The following is a 20,441-nucleotide window of genomic DNA, read 5'->3' as shown; positions in this document are numbered from 1 at the left end:
TTATGATGCAGCATTGAATGCATTTATTTCACTCAAACTACTTCTATCTTTCATGTTCATGAAACAGAGCAGGCGGGGCCACGTGGACCCTCCACTCAAAGTGAGGCGTAAAGCTCTGCTTTCTGATTTGTAGCCTTCCTTTAGCTCGTCTTTGTCGCTCACTTCTGTTCGTCTGGACGCTTCTCAACTCCTCTTTTTCTCTTCACCTCCCATCAACTCCATCATTTTACATCGCCTGCGGCCCTATTTCCATCGCGTTCCACGGCCAGGTTGCCTGCAGGTTATAGCCATCTGAGGATCTCAACATTACTTCGTGATTCGACCCGTTTGGACCACGCACTGGAACTCAGGAACAGCCCGTCTTTTTCACTGACTTGACTATCGCCGACTGTCTCACAACTCACAGGACTTTGCATATTCTGATTCCCGTGGCCTATTCCCTCGTCAGCACTCGCTCTTTCCTGTTGACCAGGATTCGAGATTGGGCCATAGCCGGTTTCTAGGCCTGCATTTTCCCCTTGGGTCACCGTCTGGTATTGACCGCTGTGGTTGATCTTCATCCTTACATTGCCAATCATGACTGAGGTCTCTTCCACCCGACTCTATCTCGGGAACCTTCCCCGCAATGGTACGCTGGCCTCCATTAGTATTCCCCCAGAGGTCTTTCTATCTTCAGCCCGAATTGGATATTTTCCCCTCGAGTCCTAGAGTGTCCCTCAATCTCAGGATGCCCCGGTGGACCTGTGCCCGTTTGACGAAACGCGCCCCGGATTCTGTTACTGCTGCCGATCATGTTCGATTGCGCATCAGACGGGGCAGTCTCAACCTTGGGGCCTCAATCTTCCTTCGTTTGTGCCTTGCATATCATGGAATACCCCTCGTGGCAGTAGCGCATCTCCATTTCCCTGGATCGTCATTTTTAGTCCTTCCGAGCTAACAATTTGCACGGCGCCTTGGCTGCGCCTTTGCCCTTATTCAGTGACCAAGCAGGATATCGAAGAGCATTTCAGCACCCATGGTACTGGAAAGATCACAGAGATCAAGCTTATGAATGGCTTTGGATTCATAGAATATGAAGATGCGATGGATGCAAGAGATATTGTTCCTGGTAAGAGGCTAGTTTTGCAGCTTGAGTCACAGATTGCTAACTTGTCAATTAGCATTCCGTATGTGAGATTGTAGCCCGAACTCAAGGGCCATTCTTGTTGACCAGAACCCAGACGGAAGTGATTTCAAAGGCGAGCGCCTCACCGTGCAATTTGCTAGGGGACCCCGGCGCAAGGAAAATTTTCCAGTTCCCACGGACCGTCCAAATCTCCCTCGTCCGCGGCGTACTATTTTCCGTATGATAATTTCCGGTCTCCCGGAAACAAGCTGGCAGGTTAGCAGCCCTCTCAATGTCCCTCTCCTCCAACATTCCGCGGATTTCAATACCACCCCCAATACCGCCCGGCCTATGAGCATCCAGCCGCTTTACTGTATACCACCCGTTGGAAGTCCACTGCCATAACCTCAGGTGGCTGGCCTGATTCGACTTGCCGGCGCGCATTGATCTGGCAAATAAGTCCAGTATATGGTTACAACCCGCACCTCTTGACAACCGACAGCCCCAAGCTGGATGGAATCCATTAGGCATTTTCCCGGACTTTCTTCTTTCGCCTTCGCATTGCCGGCCATAAATTTTTTTTTTTCTTTTTTTTTTTTGCAATTTCTTGGACTCCGCCGGATAATTCCTCATTCCTGGATAGGAACTTACACCGCAGATTATAGGACCTTAAAGACTTTGCCCGTCAGTCTGGCTTGGATGTCGTCTACTCGGAGACTGGCCGTGAGCCTGGAAGAGGGTGGGTTGCGCGCAGATTACCTGAAGCTGGGAAACCTGGTTAACATGATTCAAGGATTGTCGAATTTGAGACTGCCAATGACCTGAAAACTGCGGTCGAGAAGCTCGATGGCCGAGAGTTTAAAGGTACCAGAGTAACCTGTGTACCCGATGTAAGGACCACCTTGTGCCCAAGGATTGGATAAAATCCTCATTGCGTTGTGCCTCCTAGATCCAGCCGTACGATGATCGCCCTTACCGTGATCCATACCGATCCCGGTCCCCCCGTCGGGGTTATCCACCAATGGATGAGTACGACCGCAGATATTCGGTGCCACGCGGCTACAGCCCGCGTAGCCATTACCGCGAACGGTCCCCAATTCCCATGCGTCGGGACTACTATGGTGATGGCTACGGACGCCGCACCCCGCCGCGCCCTAGGATGGAAGACTATCCCCCCCCACGTCGTCCATATGAAGACCCTTATGGCCCACCACCTCCGCCCCGGTATGATGATCCGTACGCTGCTCCTCCGCGGCCTTATGGACGACCCCGGTCCCCGCCACGGGGTGACTATGCTCCATATGATCGCCGCTACTGGTAGGGAATTGCACAGCTTGTTGCTTTTTTTCCTTGTGTTGCGGATACCCTTCACGTCGAAGATCTTCTCAAATTTTCGCTCTTTGGTGCGCCACGGAACGGTATTTCGTGCTTTGAACCGTATCTTCTTTTGCGTTGCGGCTGGGGATGGTTCGTGCTGGTAGCTTTTATCTATACTTAGCCCTGAGATCGCCCAGTCGGCATACGTGTAATCCTGCCGGGTCCCGGGCACGTCCAGCAGATACAAAGCCGAGCCGTTGTCACCTGGGTTAGCTCTGGTAATGATTGATGGATTTATGGCCCTTGATGAATTTTGAGTCGGCCGTTGGGAGATAATGTATTGCAGCTAATATACTCGATCTACGTTTGTATAGTTGTGGTCGTAAGCGAGGCTCCCAAGTAAGCGACGTCATGATGAATCCAAAAACTTTGACCCACGCTAAAGGCACTCCGCTATCCAAAGTCCCCAGCAATGGAGCTTCAGCCAGCATTTGCCTGAGTTTAAGGTTCTCTGTATTGTTCAGCTCGTGCATCAGCAAAAGCAACGGGCCCCAGTAATTTCACTAATTCTGCTGTTCATGTTGGGCTCTATACTGTGATTACGGCCCCACTTCAACTTATCTGGACCTAGCTCCAAAACCGCACTGTCTCACCAGCTTCCAGCTCAAAAAACTCCAGCTCCGATCAACTTTATCATAAATGGCTGAGCAACGGGTTAACGTTCACATACCCTCCCGCCCCGCTGTCCTCGACAGCGTTCGCCTCCGCAACATCCAACTTCCTCTTCCCGCAGCGCCGGACCCATGGCACCGCAACGGTAAACCTCAGCCGTGCACTGCATCGCTGAAGCTCTCCTACTCCTCCGCCGTGGCAGCCGCCAATGCCGATGATGTCTCCCTCTCTCTCGACTACGGGAAGCTCTACCGCCGACTGGAAGAGGATATCCGCAACATGACAGCGGGAAGCAAACCCAGCGGGGCCACGCCCGGACAGCACATGATTAGCGTTGATGGAAGCCGGCGCGAGGAGATGATGAGGGCGGATCTCGGCCAGGATGTGCGTCTGACCGCGGGAATTGTCGCCAATTGCGGTCTGGGACTGCTCGATGAGACGGCAGCTGGGGTTCGACGGATGGCTCACGTGCATCAAAGTCGACGGAGGAGTAGCGCGTCTGCATCTGAGGCGCGGGCTGCGAACTTCAATAGTAGCTCTTCCTCGTCATATACTGGCGGGCCTATCGATGATGTTTATGGCCAGTGTGAGGTGTGGCTGCATCTACCAAAGGCTCTGTTACGTGCCGAGAACGGGCTTCATTACCGCAGTTCTACGGTTTGGGGGTATAGACAAGGAAGCACTGCTGGGAGCGATGTGAATAGTTCAGAGCGGTGCCCTGTGGTTCTGGAAGAGGAGTTTCGTATCGAAGGGATTCGGTGCTACTGTATCCTGGGTGTGAACTCGCACGAGCGGGTTGAGAAGCAGGCGGTGATTATCTCACTGGAATTCAAGGGACCGGGACAGTTGGCTTGGGGCTCGACTGTGGTGGATACCTATCAGGCGATGACGAGGGCTGTTGCTGAGGTTCGTTGTTCATCCTTTTTACCTTGGAATCGTAAGCTGACCGTTATGCTTTAAGCGCGTTGAAGAGACTTCATTCCAAACTGTCGAGGCGCTGGCTACGTTCGTAGCCCGCATTGTAACAGTGGACTATGCCAATGAGAGGGTGACCGTAAGGGTTGAGAAGCCCAGTGCGCTGGCATTCGTGGAGGCTTCTGGCGTGGAAGTGACTCGGTCCCAGGCGTTCTTTGAGAGAACTGCATGATTTTTTGGGCGAATATTTAATCTATGAGCGAACTTGTAAACGTTTTAAGTGGATGTGAATGATCTTCTGTATATCCAATGGCCCAAGCACGTGAAGCCTGGCGGAACAGGCCTGGCCTCGCTTAGCATCGGTGTTTGCTGATTGGCTGCGAATTCAAGGAAGACGCTGCAGCATCGGGGTTTGCATGACCTTGTTGCTTTCTTCCTACTCCCTTTCCTGCTTACACCTTCCCTTGTACGGGATTACCTCATTTGCAACTCTCCCTGTGTCTCGGATCTCGAGATATATTCTTTATATTCCGTATATCATCGTCCGCCATTTCTTCATGTGCCTGTCTGCGCCTAAGCCCTCATTGTTCGATCTCGCCCGCACTGCTGGCCTTCACCTCATCTCAACCCCAGATTTGACTGCCGATTCATCGTTCGCTCTGGCCGGCTCGTCGCTATCTGCTGCAGTTACCTCCGTTCCAGATTCCACGCTGCGCGAGGCTTTCGTTAACGACGTGATTTGGGTAGGGGTTCGTCGTCCGTCCTGAAGAAGGGCGGACGGTAAATTCTACACTGCTTTGTCCGTTCTCTGGGGCTGCTTTACAAGGAGGAAAACGGGAGCAGCGGTCTAATTGCCGCGCTTGAAAGAAGTGGTGCTTGTAATTTGATCTAGAAGGTGGGGTTTTTTCCCCTCCAATATCTTCGTCATTTGCTCAAAATCTTGGCTAATTGATGCTTGTGGACATATTAGATCGGTATCGTGAATCGTACCTTGTCGGTGCTGTGCGTATGAGTGAGCGGATGTGACGGTTTCTGGTTAAAAATCCTCTTTCCAACAACTCACTGGCGAGACTACCATTGATTTACGGCGGGGTGCTTTTTAAATTTTGCCACGAGTTTCTGAGGATCGCGGACAATATACGCGGTTATGTCGCCGAATACAGCTCATGATGATCTTTCGGTTGGGGACGTGTTCAGCCCCCAGGCTGACATGTGCCACTCGAAAACCGAAGAGGAGTGCAACACTGTCAGCCAGCAAACCGGATTTCGGATGAGTGCGCGCAGCCCGGAACGCAGACCCGGCCTATTTACAAAATCGGACACGAACCCGCTGACCGCGAAAAGCGACAGACGCAAGAAAAAGAAGAAGCAGGCTCAGATCGATGCAGGGCCGGCTCTTTCCACTGTCCGTGGGTTCACACCTCGAGGCTCCGGCGATGAAGACTCGGATTTCTCAACAACGAGCTCTCGCGCCACTAGTACTCAGCCGCGGGCTCTGGCTGGAAGTAATGGTGCCAGCCCCATGCTGCAGCCGGTCTCTGGAGGCGGTATCAGTGCTCTACGGCTTCAGCTTGAATCTATGGACCTTTCTGGGAACTCTTCTCGCCGTAAAGCTGCTGATAGCCTTTGCTCTGCGACACCTAGCAACGCTAGTGTATATTCCGACAGCGATGAGACTGAGATTCTGACTAGCTACGAGGTGCCCCTGGACCATGATTACGTTAGTGCCGATGCTGTTGCGGAGGAGAAAAAGCAGGACGAGCAATCCCAGAATGCTATGTCCACCCAGGACGTCCGCAATCAGCTTTGCCGGAAAATGACTACCGATGATTTCGAGCCTCTGCTCTGCTTGGGCAAGGGATCCTTTGGGACCGTTTTGCTGGTGCGCCATGCTCTCACAGGAAAGCTTTATGCGCAGAAACAGTTCAAGAAAGCCTCGATTACGGTTCACAAGAAACTCGTGGAACAAACCAAGACCGAGCGCGCAATTCTGGAAAGCGTGAACCGACACCCATTCGTCGTAAAGCTCTTCTACGCCTTCCAGGACCACGAAAGACTTTACCTTGTCCTCGAGTACGCCCAAGGAGGAGAACTCTTCACCCACCTCGCGATGGAACGCATGTTTGACGAAGACGCTGCGGCCTTCTACATGGCCGAGATGGTCCTCGCGTTGGAGCACCTTCATCAGAACGTCGGCGTGATCTACCGCGATCTTAAGCCGGAAAACTGCCTCCTCGACCGCGAAGGGCACCTTCTTCTGACTGACTTCGGCCTCAGCAAAATCGCCGTGGACGACGACGACCGCTGCAACTCTTCCCTTGGCACAATCGAATACATGGCCCCCGAAGTCATTCAAGGCAAACCCTATGGCAAAGCATGCGACTGGTGGTCCCTCGGCGCCCTGGGATACGACCTTCTCACCGGCTCTCCCCCCTTTAAGGCAAATAACCACGCGAAGCTGCAAGAGAAGATTCTCAAACAGAAACTCGTCCTACCCTACTACCTCGGCCCAGACGCGAAGGATCTTCTCACCCGTCTCCTCCGCAAGGAGCCCTCCAAGCGCCTGGGCTATCACATGCCCAAGGACTTGCAGACGATTAAATCCCACCGCTTCTTCCGCAAGATCGATTGGCGCGCCCTTGAAAGCCGTAGCCTGACACCCCCTATCGTCCCAGTCGTCACGGACCCAGCTTTAGCCGAGAACTTCTCTACAGACTTCACTGCCCTCCCGTTGAGTCCGGTTGAAGGTCCCTCCTTCTTTAGCGAGCATTACGCCGCTCAGCATCGGGGCAGCGGTGTCCGCAGCGACAGCCACTCCGGCATGGGCACTGGTATGGGTATGCCGACGAGTCACAACGGCGCTGAATATGATAGTAACCCGTTCGGTGGATTCAGTTTTGTTGCGCCGAGTAGTCTGCTTGATCATGCCGTTGGTGGGAGTGGGGCGAGTCCCATGACTGCGGGCTATTGACTGCAGGGCTTTTCAGATTATTGCTACCATGTGTTGTTGGAATCAATAATTCCGCTATGTTTCTGCTGCTTTTGGTTGCTTTGGGACTTGGAGCTGCTGTGTTTCAATAGATATCTATCTATGGACAGGCTAAGACAAAGTGGTAAATATCAGCTTACACTTAGACAAGAATCACACGGTTCTACTCTTTCGCTTCTTCAGTCATTACTCGCGTAGCCATTTTTCGGTTGTCTATATCTGCAGTACAGAATCAATTTCAGTTTGCTATGCCAGGCCCAACTATCCATAGGAAACACATGGCAGGTTACGTATTCAAGTTCTTGTCTCAACGGTTTCAACAACCAAGATGGAGGTATTGGTAGAGAGATACAGACGCTGATGTGGAGAATAGTCCAGAGCAAAATGTATATACAGCAAGAGCCCTAGGACTTGAGGAACAAATAGAACCCATCGATCCTACGCCCGCCATATCATCTGTAAAACGAGGTTAAAGGGCAATTTTACTTGCAGGCGCAGGAAACAAGTATCGGATATGGATAATTGGACAACAACTTGCTCTTTTGATTACTTCTTTTCTTGGCCTGGACCATTTATTCCCAAGTGTGTTCTAAGCTCAAGCCGAATCCGGTTGAGTGGTAGATGCAGGTTAGCTTCGGACTTGATGAGTCTTGCTCCCTATTTCTTATTGTCGTGGTAGGTCCGGGATGGAGCATGATAATTATTTTTCAGTTCAACATGGAAAAAAAATTTGGTTTTATATGTATATCACATGGCGCACATTCGGCGCGCATAGAGAAAAACCAGGGGTTGATATGTAGTATTAGGCTACAATTCCCCTTCTTCACTTCCACCACCCTCATCATCCGGCTCTGGTTCCGGAGGAGGGGGCGGGGGAGGTTGCTGACGATGTTCAGGTGGTGGAGGTGGCGGGTGCTCATTTCTGGTAGATGAAGAATACGAGGGTCTTCGTTTCTGATAAGCGTCCTCGTCTTCTCGATCCCGTTCCCTATATCTGTCAGTGGCGCGTTTAGGAGGTACAGAGTTTTGTTGCACGATCTGATCGATGCGTTGCTGAATGGGGTCGATGTTTCTAGTTTCGCTGTTTCGGCGCGGCGGGAATGTTGTTCGAGGTGCAGATGGGAGTGGGTGTTGGCAGCGGTGGGATTGATGAGCGTGATGACCGTTTGGCGGGCGGTCGTAAGAAAAGGATGAAGACGCTTGCGGCGGCGGTGGTGATGTTGTAGGAGGGGGTGGATGCGTCCCGCCTTGCGGCAGTGACCCTGCGGCAGAGCGAGGTTGGTCTGCGTCTGAACCTACTCGGGGCCGTTTTGGCGAGCGGGCTCCGTTCTGAGAGGCTTCATCTGCTTTCAAGTAAGCAGTGTCCTGTGAGGGTTGCTGGCTGCTTTTTGAACTGTCTTCTGGCTCCCGCGAGCGCTTCCTGGAGCTTGGGCCTGGTGGTGCGTCGAGTGAGCCACCAGGACGCGGGATCCTGGTCTTTTCAGCACCTTCTTTCCAAGCTAATGGAACGGGCGGGTAGTACTGGCTGTGTCTATGTTGTGAATTGCTCTCGTATAGCTCTGCCATCCGGGTGCATGCGCGGCGAACCTGTGCTATATCAACGTCGATCTGCTCCCACCAGGATCGGCCGAATTCATCATCCTCAAATCCGATATCGCAGTGGCTTGCAGCTGCGTAAAAGGCAGCAGCAGCGATAACGCGGGCTGGAAACTGGAGGCAAAGAACCGTGTACATGGAGTCGTTGAGAAAAGCCCACGATGAATTGCGAATATGCTTGTTGTCGTTGACGCGGAAGAAACAGATAAAATCGTAGAGGATCCTATATGGCTGTTCGAGCTGCAGATCGAAACAAAGCGCTTCGAGCAGAATGTCCTCGTGGTGAAGGATGGTATCGCGCCACTTCCAAAACTCTTTGGATTGCTCATCCACAACCAGATCCGGCTTTTTCTGTGCAACCCGGCAGACTGCTATCACCAGCTCTTTCATCCTCCGGACATTCTCCTCCACTTTTGTAGCTAAAAAAAGGGATGTAGCGGCAATGGGGTACGGGTGGATTCCCGGTCGCTCCGGCTTGTCGGCTATCGCATATCGCATGAAGAAGCGATGGAGGTAAACGGCGGCTGTCGCGAGGGTAGGCTGCGGCAACTTCAACATGATCCCAACTTGAGTGATGAAGTTGACTCCTTTGCTCCGGTGCAAGTTCTCGTTTTCCACCGTCATGCCGCTAAGCTGCGATGGCGAGCGGGTGAGCTCCTCGTCCGTGAACAGCCATTGTTTTTGAGCCGCGAGAAGAACTGGGTTTGACGGCGCCGGAGGGGGTCGTTTGACTGGCGGTTGGGACGCCATCAGAATTATCGTATGAGAGTCGTGCCTGTCGTCAAAATCAAGCCTGAATGCTGGAGTGTAGGCTCGGATTCGCGGTTTGGAATAGAGATGATGCAAGGCCGTTAAGGCGCTGAGTTAAAACACCGGCGAAGTCCGTTCGTCTTCTAGTCGCCCTTTAGATAAGGGACCAACCAGCACACATATATATTCACAGGCTCGTCCGTACAGCAATTAGCCTTCATCGCATCGTGAGTTAGGACAATCGCGGTTGCGCCTGTTCCGCGAGAGAGCCCGGTGTGAAGGTGTGAAAGTAGAACTGCTTACGCAGCTAAGGAGTATGTTTTCAAGGGACTGAGGAGTAGTAAAAAGGGAGAAAAGCGGTCTCCCTTTATTTCCCGTCTCCAGTCTTTGCTTTCCAATTTCAACCGTTCTGTCCTGAGCTTCAAGCCGCTCCAATCGACGAAGATCGGAAGTGGAATCGCAGCCAATCGAAACGGAAATGGTTTATCCGGTCCCGATCGCTCTTACTTATGAGAAGAGTGCAAAGGACTGGTTGCGCATTTCTGAATAATTAAATAAATACATTATATATTTCGGAAGAATGAATGGTATCGCTTGCAGATGCTCCTGCTCCAAACGCCGGCTGGTTCCCACATGCATAACTGACAACGCCATGATACACATGTCCTTAAATCGCTTCAAATGTGACTCAACAAAGCAGAAACAGGACGTGATATAGGGTGCTGGCATCATTCCTCTTCGCTAACCTCGCTTTCATCCTCACTCAAAACATACTGGTTCGCGGGGATGTGCGCCTGGGACTGCTGACTTCGTGCCTCTTCTTCAAAGGCAGCCTCCATCTCTGCAGCCAACAAGTCGTCTTCATCTTCCATCTCTTCCTCTTCGGTTCCGCCATTGTCACCCTCGACCTGGATACCCGGGGCAGGTTCCGGCCTCTGGGTTGTGGGAACGGGCGACGGAAGTCGCAAATCCTCAATGTCCTCATTCTCATCTCCGTCCTCTTCATCTTCATCATTCGAGGGTGTGTTATTGGATGAGAAATGAGCAGGATTTACCTTGAACGGGCGAGCTGGAGGGGGAGATCCCATGTCTATAATCAGATCTCCGTCAATAATGATATTGGATCCAGGTGACGGGACGGTCTTCTGCGACGATACAGCGCCAGCTCCTGTCTCGGAAGGCGAAGGAGACCTGGACGACCCAAAGACGATTTCTTCCACATCGTCATGACCCGCCCTCCTCGTCACTGTGTCATTAGCCGTCTGTCTTTCTACCACTTTAGCAGGAGAGCTCAATTTCGATTTCGCAGATGCCGCAATACTCGCCCGAGGGGCATCGGTCGCCAGCTTCTTTTGACGGAGAGGATTGGTTTGAGGCTTCGAGCGAGGCTGAGGACTTGGGGCCGTCTTAGTCGCTGTAATCAACGGAGTTGCGGCCTTGCTCGTGGTAGTGTATGGCTCTGGAGTCGCGTTCCCAGAGGCCGACTTATCATCGTCAAGGTTATCTTTGCCCTTGGCAAGGAAGTGGCGGTAGTCGTAGGGATTATCATCATCGGCCGGCACATCGTCGTTTCCGCTCGCCTGGTCGGGCGCCCGATCATCTCCAGACGCGTGGTCCACCTGTAGAGTCCTAAGCTGGGGGTACTGCTGGATCAACTGCTTTTGCGTTTTTGCCGGGGCCGAACGAAGATTGAAGTTGAGTTGTGTAGCCACAGGTTCCAGCACGAATGCTTTCTTTGCCGCATCGAATACGAGTACTAGCTCATGTTCCTGCGAGTCAGATGCGCTTTGTGCTGGGTCAACACTGCCCTGGTAGGAGTAGGTCAGGACGTTCTGGTCCGAGTTCGGAGCCTGATCGGTGATCGTTAGGTTAAAGTGGTCCCGGGAGTGAGGGGAGTTGGTGATAACAGTTCGCTGCTGCGGGGTCGCCGCCTTGGGCTTGTAATTATACTGAATGTTTATTAACTGTGAATATGTCTTGTCGGTCCTTCTTGCCAGCCGTTCACCCAGGATGACGGGGTATTCGGCATGTTTGGATGGATCGATCATTCCGCCGGCTGAAAGTGTGGACGCCGCCATTCAACGGATGGTCAACGCTTTGGACCAAAGGTACGCAAACAAATAAAGCAATTATATCGTTGAGAGATAGTATAGGGTAGAATAATATAAAGATTCCCCTCTATAGCCAGGGAGAGGAAACTCGCATTGCTTGTAAGCTGAAAAGAGAATCCGGTTGCACAATCATACAACGAGAGTGTCACAGGAGCCGAATTGGAGGAAAGAGATCAGAAGCCAGGTATAGGAGTAAAGGCGACCAAAGCATTTAACATGATATAAATAGATACAATAAACTACCGGAAGAGAGACACAGGAAGAGCAATTGTTATGGGGAGTTGGAGCTGGAGGGCAATGGAGACAAAGCGGGCACGGACCTTGGCACCAATCAGGCTAGCGTCATTTCTCCCCTTCGACATATACTCCGTACATCGGTACCCTAGCTACTCTACTATTATGTACATATAATGACCACGTTTGGCTTCCCAATGAAGTGCGTAAGCACCAAGTCAAGAAGGCGCCGTCCCTACTGCTCATGTTTGGCAGCATAATACATTGGCCTGACCGCAGTATGGCCCCAGTCCAAATGTCGTCTGGCACGAATCCCGTTGATGTTTTGAAACTTTCGCCACCTGGCTTATTTCTACCGGGTGCGGGGTCTGTTTCATGGCTTAGTAGTTGTTGTTGTAACTACCAGGGGTTGTCCAAGCTTGGTTCTTTAGAACCCAGCGACAAGTGCCCTAGCGTACGCGCTAGCGCGCGAAGACGACGCTCCTGGCCGGATTATAGAGTGTTCGAAGAGGTTGTCTAGTCCAGACGATACCGATTTCTCAATAGGAGACTACGCTGCAGCCGGCGAGGTTGCCTGCAAGGTTCCTCTCGAAGACCCTGTAGGGTTTGTTGGGTTCGACCCCGTAAGCTGTTCAAGGCGTCCAGCTAATGCTCGGTGTTTCCGCATAACCTCCTCCCACTCAAGAGCAAGGCTCTCGGTTCCTTCCTCTTCAGTATCACTGAGTTCGGTCAAGATCATGCTGAAGTCGCCTCCCAATCGACCCAAACTAGCAGCGCAATAGAGCACCTGGGTCAGAAGACTTTCGCGGGCCGTCTTGTCCTTAATATTAGGTAGGTATGTGCGTAGCGTCTCTGTCAACAGTTGAACCAAGTGCGAAGGGAATGTTGCGAGAGGGGCTTGTAGACTTTGGAAAGGATCGTGCTTGCGGTCTTCCTGGGACGATTGTGCAGTCCTGATCCGCGCGCCGATTCCTTGTAAGCCCGGTATGGTCGTATCAGACTCTGATTGATCGGGCATGAATATATTCTTATATAAGGAAACAATTGCGAAGCTTTGCTCGCGGAAAATCTCAATGTACCTTTTTAGGTACTTTTCTGTCTGATGGCCGTCCGCCCACGAACCAGTGCCATTTTTCTGGTCGGCATCTCGCGTCTTGCGCTGTGACTCCTGGTCTGCGAGCTCCCGAAGAGGAGCCAGTGCCTCTAGCGTGGAGACCAGATTCGCTAGACGGCATATCAGGAACAATGCACCAAGCGCACCTCCGCCGTTACTAGCTCCGCTGTCTCCAGTGGCCGCATCAAGTTCAGGAGTTACTCTCCGTAGCCAACCTACAGTCCGCATGGCTGCAGCAAGTCGGAGATTTTGTGCACGAAGGGCTGTAATAAGATTCGAGGCCATATCTTTCATTGCGTCCTCGGCCTGGACAGCCACGTCCTTCACTAGAGGCGAGTCCGGGTACAGCGTCTGCAAGCGCTTGATGTGAGCGTATAGATCCAATGCCGCGGAATAAGTAGTAGAGAATGAAGTCCCTGCGTTTCCAGGGTTGGCAGCGACGGAAGACACGGCTGTCGCAAGTAGCGTAGGTAGTTCTAGGATATCCGAGATGCGGTCAACATTCCGCGACAGTCGCATGATCTTTTTTCGATGCTCGAGGGTAGCATTCTCCGCTGCCCTGCTGTATTTTGACGAGAACCAGACTGCTTTCTCGTCGAGTTTTGGAATTCCATCGCCTAACTCCCGTGCCTGGCTGGTTAATTTGGGGATGGATGAATGGAGGTTCGATAGGCTGTCTGCGGAGGTAATGAAGGATTTGTGAGACCGGTTAGACAAGGCTTGTAGTGAGAGAAGAGTGGATTGGGCTGATTGTGCCAGCGACTGGGGTTCTGTTGTCTGCAAGGCCTCGAGCGAGAGCGTAGGCAATCGGTTGAGGTATTGAATGGTGGTCGGATCTTGGGACAGGTTGGTTTGCGTCGACGACAAATGAGGGCTCAGGAGCTCGTATAAGTGGTCAGCCATGGCGCTCAATTCTCTTTTATCCCAGTGTTTAATCTTGCAGTTTCCACAAGGAGAAATGGCCCCTGATAATGGTTGCGGACGAGCGCGTCCTGATCAACGGTGATAAGGATAGTACGGAGGCCGAAGCGGCAACAAGCGCAGCCCTCGGAGGAGCAAATGAGGCCCAATCGCCATTATGTTCTATTCTTTCCTCTTTAATCTCCATCCCCAATCCTGAATCATCCATCGGGCTACTATTATCTTTCTATGGGCTTCTTGCTTGGGAAGACGTACTTTGAATATACCTTCAGGGTGCTGGGTTATTTTTAATGATATCATCGTCGTATAGTCCTTCTTGATCCACCATCCCACCCTTATAGAATTATCGACCATGGGCAAACCGCGGGCAAGTTTTTCTTATACCCTTACACATGTACACAAACCTGACATCGTTTAGATGATCATCTTGATTCGGCATGCCCAGTCAGAGGGAAACAAGAACCGCGAAATCCATCAAACAATCCCCGATCATCGTGTGAAGCTCACACCCGAAGGACACCGACAGGCCAAAGACGCAGGTACAAGGCTACGAGGACTCCTACGACCCGACGACACTATCCACTTCTTCACGTCTCCGTACCGCCGTACTCGTGAGACTACCGAGGGCATCCTCGAGTCTCTCACAGCTGATACCCCCTCTCCGTCGCCCTTTCCAAGGCACACAATCAAGGTATATGAGGAGCCGCGGCTGCGGGAACAAGATTTTGGTAATTTCCAACCATGCTCAGCGGAGATGGAGCGGATGTGGCTCGAAAGAGCGGACTATGGGCATTTCTTCTATCGGATCCCGAATGGCGAATCTGCGGCGGACGCTTACGACCGGGTGAGTGGGTTCAACGAGTCGATGTGGCGACTATTCGGTGAGAAAGACTTTGCGAGTGTTTGTGTCCTTGTTACACATGGACTCATGACTAGGGTCTTTCTGATGAAATGGTATCATTGGAGTGTGGAGTACTTTGAGGATCTCCGCAACATCAACCACTGCGAGTTTGTGATCATGAAACTCAACGAGGACAGCGGGAAGTATGTGCTCCAGAATCAACTCCGGACATGGTCCGAGTTGAGGATGGAGAAAGAGCGGGAAAGGCAGCAAGAGCAGGCTGCAAAGGGCCTGCCAGCAAGCTCTACACCATCAGAAACTCCGGTCCCAGTCAGACGCAAATGGGGCGGATGTCCTAACGGATGCAACCACGGTGTTTCTAGAATGAGTTATCAACGAACATCTAGAACACATAGTGGCGATCCGCGAAAAGAACACGACAGCCACTATAAAGCATCTCAGGACGCCACCCGCAATAGCCAGACGAGTCAGAGCACGAATCAATTCACCGACGCTAACACAGTGAACGAGGGACAAACAATCGAGGCTCCTGAACCAGCCATCGGCGACAAAGCTGCTGAATTGCCATTGAAAACGCTCCCTCCAAAAGCGCAATATTCTTCTACCCCCGAACCAACCACACCCACCCAACCGCACAACACGGAACACCACCATCATTACCAAGCGTCCCCTAAACACCCCAGAGACCCACTGGACCAGGATCACTCACATCCAAACTACAACCTCATCCACCTTGTCGGCCGCGACGGCGGCGGAACGCTCAGCGGCGCCGGTAGCGTCGCGGCATCTGAAGACGAACACGATATTCACCGCAACCACCACCACCACCACCACCACCACCACCACCATCACAATCTACACGAACCCTCCCGCGCCGGATTCAAACGACACAAACCGCGTCCATCTCAAGACCTCGAGAATGATGGTGACGATGAAGGGAGTGGACGGCAGGCGCCCAAATTTCGACGTACGAGGTCGTCTCATCATCGATATGCCCACCCTTCCCCAACGCGAATAAATAAGACCCTGACTCAAATTCAAACTCAAGATCAAACACCAGCGGTTGAAACGAATGCAATAACGCGAACAATACCTAATACAGGCGGCGAAACCGACGAGGCGTTATTTCGGGGACAACCATCTGAAGACCCCGACGCAGCCCAGGGCCAAAAAGCACCCGAGTGCATGCGGGAAACTGGAAACGAAGACGAAGAGGAAAATGAGGGCGAAAATGTGAAGACCCTCGAACAAGCGCAGAAAGAGGACCAGAGCCTTCGGGGGAGCGTTTATTAGGTTATCCACATTGTTGTCAGAATGGAGACATACCCATGTAGGTGACTAGATGATGTGATGCATACGAGATACCCTTCAATGCGATACTATCTGTTGGTTAGGAGTTTGAGAGTTCTACAGCGTAGACATTAATACTTTTACCTAAACCAGAGCAAAGTGACAGATACGTCCACTTTTCAATAAGATAGAAGCACACCTCTCTCTACGTAGTCCCTAAATTATTTGCACGAAGAATCTCTAATATCTGGGTTGAGGCGGACAGATTCCGATCTTTATTGGTTCAGAGTGGTTCGGTAGTCAGCTTACATTCCAATTCTGTGGAGACTTTAAAACAAGGGAAAAAAGTGAAACTGTGAAACCAGTGTCAGGAAGAGAAATAAAAGATAACAAGGAAAAAAGATCACAACCGGGGATAAGCGGAGTATCACTTTTTTTGTGGGTAGCCTCGAAAAAGAACCGGTATAAAACATGCATGAAGGGTCGTAGAATAAAAGAAACAGGAAAGTACAATGTTACCGCCAAGAAAGGTCCTCCGTGTCCGATCAGCCCAACCCTTGAATCTGAAAGTGCAAGGGTCAGAGTACATGCAGCGGAAAAGCATAACCTTGATCGGCTGAGGGCAGAAAAAGAGAATATAAACCAACCGAAACGGAGGAATGCGGCAATGCAAAACGTAAAACGGAAGACATGATTGCAACGCCGGGTAATGGGGAATGGTTGTTTATGATGAGGAAGTGAATCGATCTATGAGTAACATCTGCCAGATGAAATGCCAAAATCCAGAAAATATGAAGAGAAGAATCGAAATAGGTGAAGATGAAGATCGAGAACAAGGGGCATTAGCGAAAAGCGATGAACGAAAATCATAAATTATCGTGACTTCTCGACTCCAAGACCAAGAGAAGCCGCTGGATCTCGCTGCTTTTGACTTGACGAGATCTCTCGAAAACGAAATCATATCAAATCGGGTATAAAAAGAAAAAGGTGTCGTATCGTAAATGCATGCGGAATCTCAGAACAGAAGATGTGGCAGTCGTTCCAATATCGCTGCTTGACACTTTTTTTTTCTGTTTTGACTTTTCTTTCCGTTCAGGCGGACCAAGAGACAAGATAACCAGGGTGCTTTTTCTGCATGTAACTGAGACCGAAAAAACAGTCGGACTGTCAACGCGAATGGGACTGAAAAGGATAAGACGGTATCATCGAACGAATCAGAAAGACGCAAAGGAAGGAAAATCTAGAGAACAAGATGAGGAAAACAGCATTGAATCGTATGCAGCGTAACGTTAATCAAGCAGCGAGAATTGGTTGCATGGAGCCGAGGTTAGCACACATGTAGTGTTCCATGTGTTTGGCGCAGTACGGGCAACCACAGGAGGCACCATGGCCAGTTGTCCAACCACCGTGCGGAAACGGAAAACCGTAGGATGGAGTGTGGTGGTAGGATGGCGGCTGCGAACGAGGCGGCGGCATGTACTGATGATGAGGCAACCAGGTACTCGAATATGGCGGTGGAGGGTTAGAGTACCCCCATGGGCCAACTGAGTAATAGTCTGGGGTTGTCGGTCCACTGTGAGGAGCAGATGGCGGGGAATACTCTGATGCTGCTGGGTTAAGCCAAGAGTTCTCGTATTGGGTGTTTCGCTGATACTGTGGGGGAATCGGCCCTTCGGGAGAGAGAAGGGGCTTCGAAACCCGGTTGCTGCGAGTGATGTTGGTATCGATCGGAGCGAGGGAGTGTCGAGGCTCGTGAGCCCTGATGGAAGACTTGGCACGCCACTTCTCCCAGTGGGAAAGCCATGAAGCGAATCCGTCCTGCTGGTCATAGATGCGATCATGGATCTTCCACTCAAAAGCGAAGAGCCATTCGAGCTCCATAGAGTTCAGTTCACTCACGGAAATGTTGCTAACCTCAGCCCAAGACTTGTTCTGGAAGGTATTGTCATCCAAGAACTTGCTGCCTAGAAGCAAAGCCACCGTGAGCATGCGGTAGACCTGGCCACTGCCAGCGTTGTAGATCTTGGCAGAAGAAAGCATACGCATCCGACAAGACAGGTAGTAGAGACCCAAAAGGATGGTGGAACTCGGCAGGCGTGTTGAGGACAAAATCTGGAAGACGTATTTCCGGAACTGGGGCGGGACAGATGATCCTGGGTAGACGCTTCGCGCGAAGTCAATATCTGATAGGTTGATCTTGGTGATGTACAAGTCATACATTCCCTGGGCCATCTCAGCCACAAAGTCGGACATCTGATCCATCTCATAGTCCAGATAAGCGGCAACGCCACCGGTGGCTTTCTCCTCCTTTAGGGCCTGTTCAGGCTGAGCGATCGGGTCTTGTCGGCGATACTGCGGCGGAACGGCGTGGTCCATCGGCGGCAGTTGGACGTTGTTGCGGATCGGGGGCAGCACGTTGGCAGCAGGGACGGGGCCAAACATGGATTGACTTAACGCGGTCATGTCTCTGCCGGTGCGCATCGAGTGCATGGGCTGCTGGGCATTCATCGGCGGCTTGGCGTAACAGTGTGACTGCTGGGAATATTGTTCGATGAATTCACAGCCGTTCTGGGTATAACGGGGAGGGAAAGCGGCCGAGTGACCGAGGACGTAGAAGGGGGGTTCGTTCTCCATCCTACCGACACCGTTGATGTGAGGGGGGGTAAGAGGGTAGGCCGGGAGGCCGGTGTTGTAGAAAGACGGCATAGTGAAGAGACGGGGGGGATGAGACCAGTTCAGGCACGGGGCGGTAGACGGAGAATGCTAAAACAGTAGACAACCCCCAGTCAGCAACCAAATCAGGCAGAGTGACGGAAGACAAAATAAACGAACCGTCTACGCGTCCGCCACACCCTGAGCCTGGGGGGAGGGAGAGCGTTGCTCAACGAGCCGCGGCTCTGGATTTAATGCAGTTGATGTCTCTTAGTTGAAAATCATGAGGGGACAAATCAACAGCACTATATCAGGGACACAAGCGGAAACGAACACAAAGAGAGCGAAAAGAGCGGTCGCAACTGGCGTTTTCCGGGGTTGTTCCTTCTCTGCGGACGATTTTGGTGGTGAGGCGTGTTTCTTCCGTGTACGTTGCGATGGTCGGGAAGCGGACACGAGGCGAACTTTTTTTTGGAAGAGCACCAGAGACGGCCTTTGGATGCCAGACCAATTGCTAAACGGACAGAGAGGGTCGTGGACGCGGTTTGAAGAAAGCGAGCAAGACTTGAATCCGTAAGGGGAAACAGAATTGTCTCGCCTCAAATTGCCGGCCGGTAGTCCACAGTGACAACGACACTTAGTGAAAAGCTCGTTGCAGGGAAGAGTGGAAGGGAAGCAAGAGCAAAGCGGACAAACAGCGCGAAAGGCACAAAGACTTTCACACGGGGAAGAGAGGATGGAGAGAGAAGAGGAGGGATGGGGGAGAGAGGGAGAGAGGGAGAGTGGAAGATTGTGGAAAGGGAGAGGGAAGAGAAACGTTAAGATGATGAAGATTGGAGCGTCGAGTGTAAGACTGGTGGAGAGCAACGCCAGCGCCAGAACCAGGAGCAGCAGCGGTAAACGGCAAAGCTGGTGGTCAGTTCACGTAAAACTCAACACCGGGCAGACTAACAAATTTTATTTTTATCGCTGAATGACTCGGTAACATGCTGTATTATTTACAGCAACATAACTACCTAACAATCCAGCCCTCGAAACTCTCGAGATAATTCATCTCCTCTACGGACCAGTCCGTGATAATTCATCCTGCCGTCTTAGCATTATTATGCTCATTATTGGTTTCAGAAATAAGACGCAGAATATTTTTCTAGGATAAATCTTGTTGGGAACGAAAGATCCTTCGTAACGGCCAGACCAGCAGCAACCTTGGTTACGAATGGGGAGCGGCTAGACTTGGAACAGCACAGCACAACAGGCTCCATACCGTCAGTCTTAGTCTCTTGGAGCGATCCTCCTCGAGCCGGGAGGCCCACGGTCAATCTGCCTGGCAGCACGAGGAACGCAGAAATTTCCAAAGTCCCCGTCCCGTCGACTAGCATTTAGGGACTAGCATTTAGGGGTCGTCCTGACTGGGCTTAGTCGAGTCCCGACTTGGTCACCGTCAGACGCCCCTGATTTTCCCCTCAAAAAAAACATTTAAATCCCATTTTAATAAAATTAATCAACCTCAAGCAGGAACAATACGGTGTACAGATTCCAACAAATAGAACACCTCATTTTTTTGAACTGCCAGAACTGTCTCAACTGTGAGATATTACGAATCGCTCTTCGGAAAATAAGAGGCAACAGCCCCTTGCCCCAACACGAGTCTCAATGTGAGTCGAAGATGTCCATGTCTAACAATGCTGGACAGACAATTATAATAATAATGCACCCAATAAGAGGCAGAAGAACAGGCCGTCAGGACTCCTGGGACAGTGGGACTGGGACGTGCACTGGGAATGTGAACAGTGCTGGGCAGTGCTGGGTCTCGGCCTAGACCAGAAAGAGTCAGGATATGTCGGGGCATTAATAATCGGTCTGAAGGCTGAAGAGTGACTGAAGAATAGTGGCAACATCTTCACCAGGCAGCA

At 51.5% G+C, this 20,441-nt stretch overlaps 8 protein-coding genes across 8 annotated transcripts; 4 read left to right on the top strand and 4 right to left on the bottom strand.

Moving 5' to 3' along the window:
- The first annotated feature begins 189 nt into the window (after positions 1 to 189).
- On the top strand, positions 190 to 2,793 carry BDW70DRAFT_129764 (putative pre-RNA splicing factor Srp2). Its single transcript, XM_073735681.1, has 7 exons — positions 190 to 628; positions 980 to 1,108; positions 1,161 to 1,166; positions 1,221 to 1,381; positions 1,771 to 1,844; positions 1,899 to 1,995; positions 2,055 to 2,793. The coding sequence occupies exons 1-7, from the start codon at positions 577 to 579 to the stop codon at positions 2,424 to 2,426; spliced, it is 891 nt and encodes a 296-aa protein (XP_073599113.1). The 5' UTR covers positions 190 to 576; the 3' UTR covers positions 2,427 to 2,793.
- Positions 2,794 to 2,890: 97 nt separating this feature from the next.
- Positions 2,891 to 4,338, top strand: BDW70DRAFT_129763 (dihydroneopterin aldolase). Its single transcript, XM_073735680.1, has 2 exons — positions 2,891 to 4,000; positions 4,056 to 4,338. Exons 1-2 carry the CDS (start codon positions 3,122 to 3,124, stop codon positions 4,239 to 4,241), a joined length of 1,065 nt encoding a protein of 354 aa, XP_073599112.1. The 5' UTR covers positions 2,891 to 3,121; the 3' UTR covers positions 4,242 to 4,338.
- Positions 4,339 to 4,501: 163 nt separating this feature from the next.
- On the top strand, positions 4,502 to 7,145 carry BDW70DRAFT_129762 (AGC family serine/threonine-protein kinase). Its single transcript, XM_073735679.1, has 2 exons — positions 4,502 to 4,904; positions 4,980 to 7,145. Exon 2 carries the CDS (start codon positions 5,157 to 5,159, stop codon positions 6,978 to 6,980), a length of 1,824 nt encoding a protein of 607 aa, XP_073599111.1. The 5' UTR covers positions 4,502 to 4,904; positions 4,980 to 5,156; the 3' UTR covers positions 6,981 to 7,145.
- A 598-nt stretch (positions 7,146 to 7,743) lies between these two features.
- Positions 7,744 to 9,702, bottom strand: BDW70DRAFT_171225 (putative cyclin). Its single transcript, XM_073743165.1, has one exon. The coding sequence runs from the start codon at positions 9,342 to 9,344 to the stop codon at positions 7,806 to 7,808; it is 1,539 nt and encodes a 512-aa protein (XP_073599110.1). The 5' UTR covers positions 9,345 to 9,702; the 3' UTR covers positions 7,744 to 7,805.
- Positions 9,703 to 9,928: 226 nt separating this feature from the next.
- Positions 9,929 to 11,725, bottom strand: BDW70DRAFT_129760 (ELL-associated factor). The gene has a single exon (XM_073735678.1). It carries the CDS (start codon positions 11,420 to 11,422, stop codon positions 10,073 to 10,075), a length of 1,350 nt encoding a protein of 449 aa, XP_073599109.1. The 5' UTR covers positions 11,423 to 11,725; the 3' UTR covers positions 9,929 to 10,072.
- A 470-nt stretch (positions 11,726 to 12,195) lies between these two features.
- Positions 12,196 to 13,753, bottom strand: BDW70DRAFT_171221 (Dor1-like family protein). Its single transcript, XM_073743164.1, has one exon. It carries the CDS (start codon positions 13,704 to 13,706, stop codon positions 12,240 to 12,242), a length of 1,467 nt encoding a protein of 488 aa, XP_073599108.1. The 5' UTR covers positions 13,707 to 13,753; the 3' UTR covers positions 12,196 to 12,239.
- A 168-nt stretch (positions 13,754 to 13,921) lies between these two features.
- Positions 13,922 to 15,879, top strand: BDW70DRAFT_171217 (acid phosphatase DET1; the record flags this gene model as incomplete). The annotated part of the gene is made up of 2 exons (XM_073743163.1): positions 13,922 to 14,091; positions 14,143 to 15,879. The coding sequence occupies exons 1-2, from the start codon at positions 14,077 to 14,079 to the stop codon at positions 15,877 to 15,879; spliced, it is 1,752 nt and encodes a 583-aa protein (XP_073599107.1). The 5' UTR covers positions 13,922 to 14,076.
- Positions 15,880 to 17,003: 1,124 nt separating this feature from the next.
- BDW70DRAFT_108421 (putative cyclin-like protein (Clg1)) lies at positions 17,004 to 18,703 on the bottom strand. The gene has a single exon (XM_073734466.1). It carries the CDS (start codon positions 18,580 to 18,582, stop codon positions 17,170 to 17,172), a length of 1,413 nt encoding a protein of 470 aa, XP_073599106.1. The 5' UTR covers positions 18,583 to 18,703; the 3' UTR covers positions 17,004 to 17,169.
- Positions 18,704 to 20,441: the final 1,738 nt, after the last annotated feature.

The sequence above is a fragment of the Aspergillus foveolatus genome, assembly GCF_047715535.1.
Source record: "Aspergillus foveolatus strain CBS 279.81 unplaced genomic scaffold BDW70scaffold_7, whole genome shotgun sequence".
Taxonomy (NCBI): Eukaryota; Fungi; Ascomycota; class Eurotiomycetes; order Eurotiales; family Aspergillaceae; genus Aspergillus; species Aspergillus foveolatus.
The sequence above is the reverse complement of the archived record's forward strand: the minus strand, read 5'-3'. Positions and strand labels throughout refer to the sequence as shown.

Coding starts and splice junctions, on each gene's coding strand:
- BDW70DRAFT_129764 (XM_073735681.1), top strand. CDS start 577: ATGACTGAGGTCTCTTCCACCCGACTCTATCTCGGGAACCTTCCCCGC. Junction 1,845..1,898: donor GGCCGTGAGCCTGGAAGAGG/GTGGGTTGCGCG, acceptor ACATGATTCAAG/GATTGTCGAATTTGAGACTG. Junction 1,996..2,054: donor GAGTAACCTGTGTACCCGAT/GTAAGGACCACC, acceptor TGTGCCTCCTAG/ATCCAGCCGTACGATGATCG.
- BDW70DRAFT_129763 (XM_073735680.1), top strand. CDS start 3,122: ATGGCTGAGCAACGGGTTAACGTTCACATACCCTCCCGCCCCGCTGTC. Junction 4,001..4,055: donor TGACGAGGGCTGTTGCTGAG/GTTCGTTGTTCA, acceptor TTATGCTTTAAG/CGCGTTGAAGAGACTTCATT.
- BDW70DRAFT_129762 (XM_073735679.1), top strand. CDS start 5,157: ATGTCGCCGAATACAGCTCATGATGATCTTTCGGTTGGGGACGTGTTC.
- BDW70DRAFT_171225 (XM_073743165.1), bottom strand. CDS start 9,344: ATGGCGTCCCAACCGCCAGTCAAACGACCCCCTCCGGCGCCGTCAAAC.
- BDW70DRAFT_129760 (XM_073735678.1), bottom strand. CDS start 11,422: ATGGCGGCGTCCACACTTTCAGCCGGCGGAATGATCGATCCATCCAAA.
- BDW70DRAFT_171221 (XM_073743164.1), bottom strand. CDS start 13,706: ATGGCTGACCACTTATACGAGCTCCTGAGCCCTCATTTGTCGTCGACG.
- BDW70DRAFT_108421 (XM_073734466.1), bottom strand. CDS start 18,582: ATGCCGTCTTTCTACAACACCGGCCTCCCGGCCTACCCTCTTACCCCC.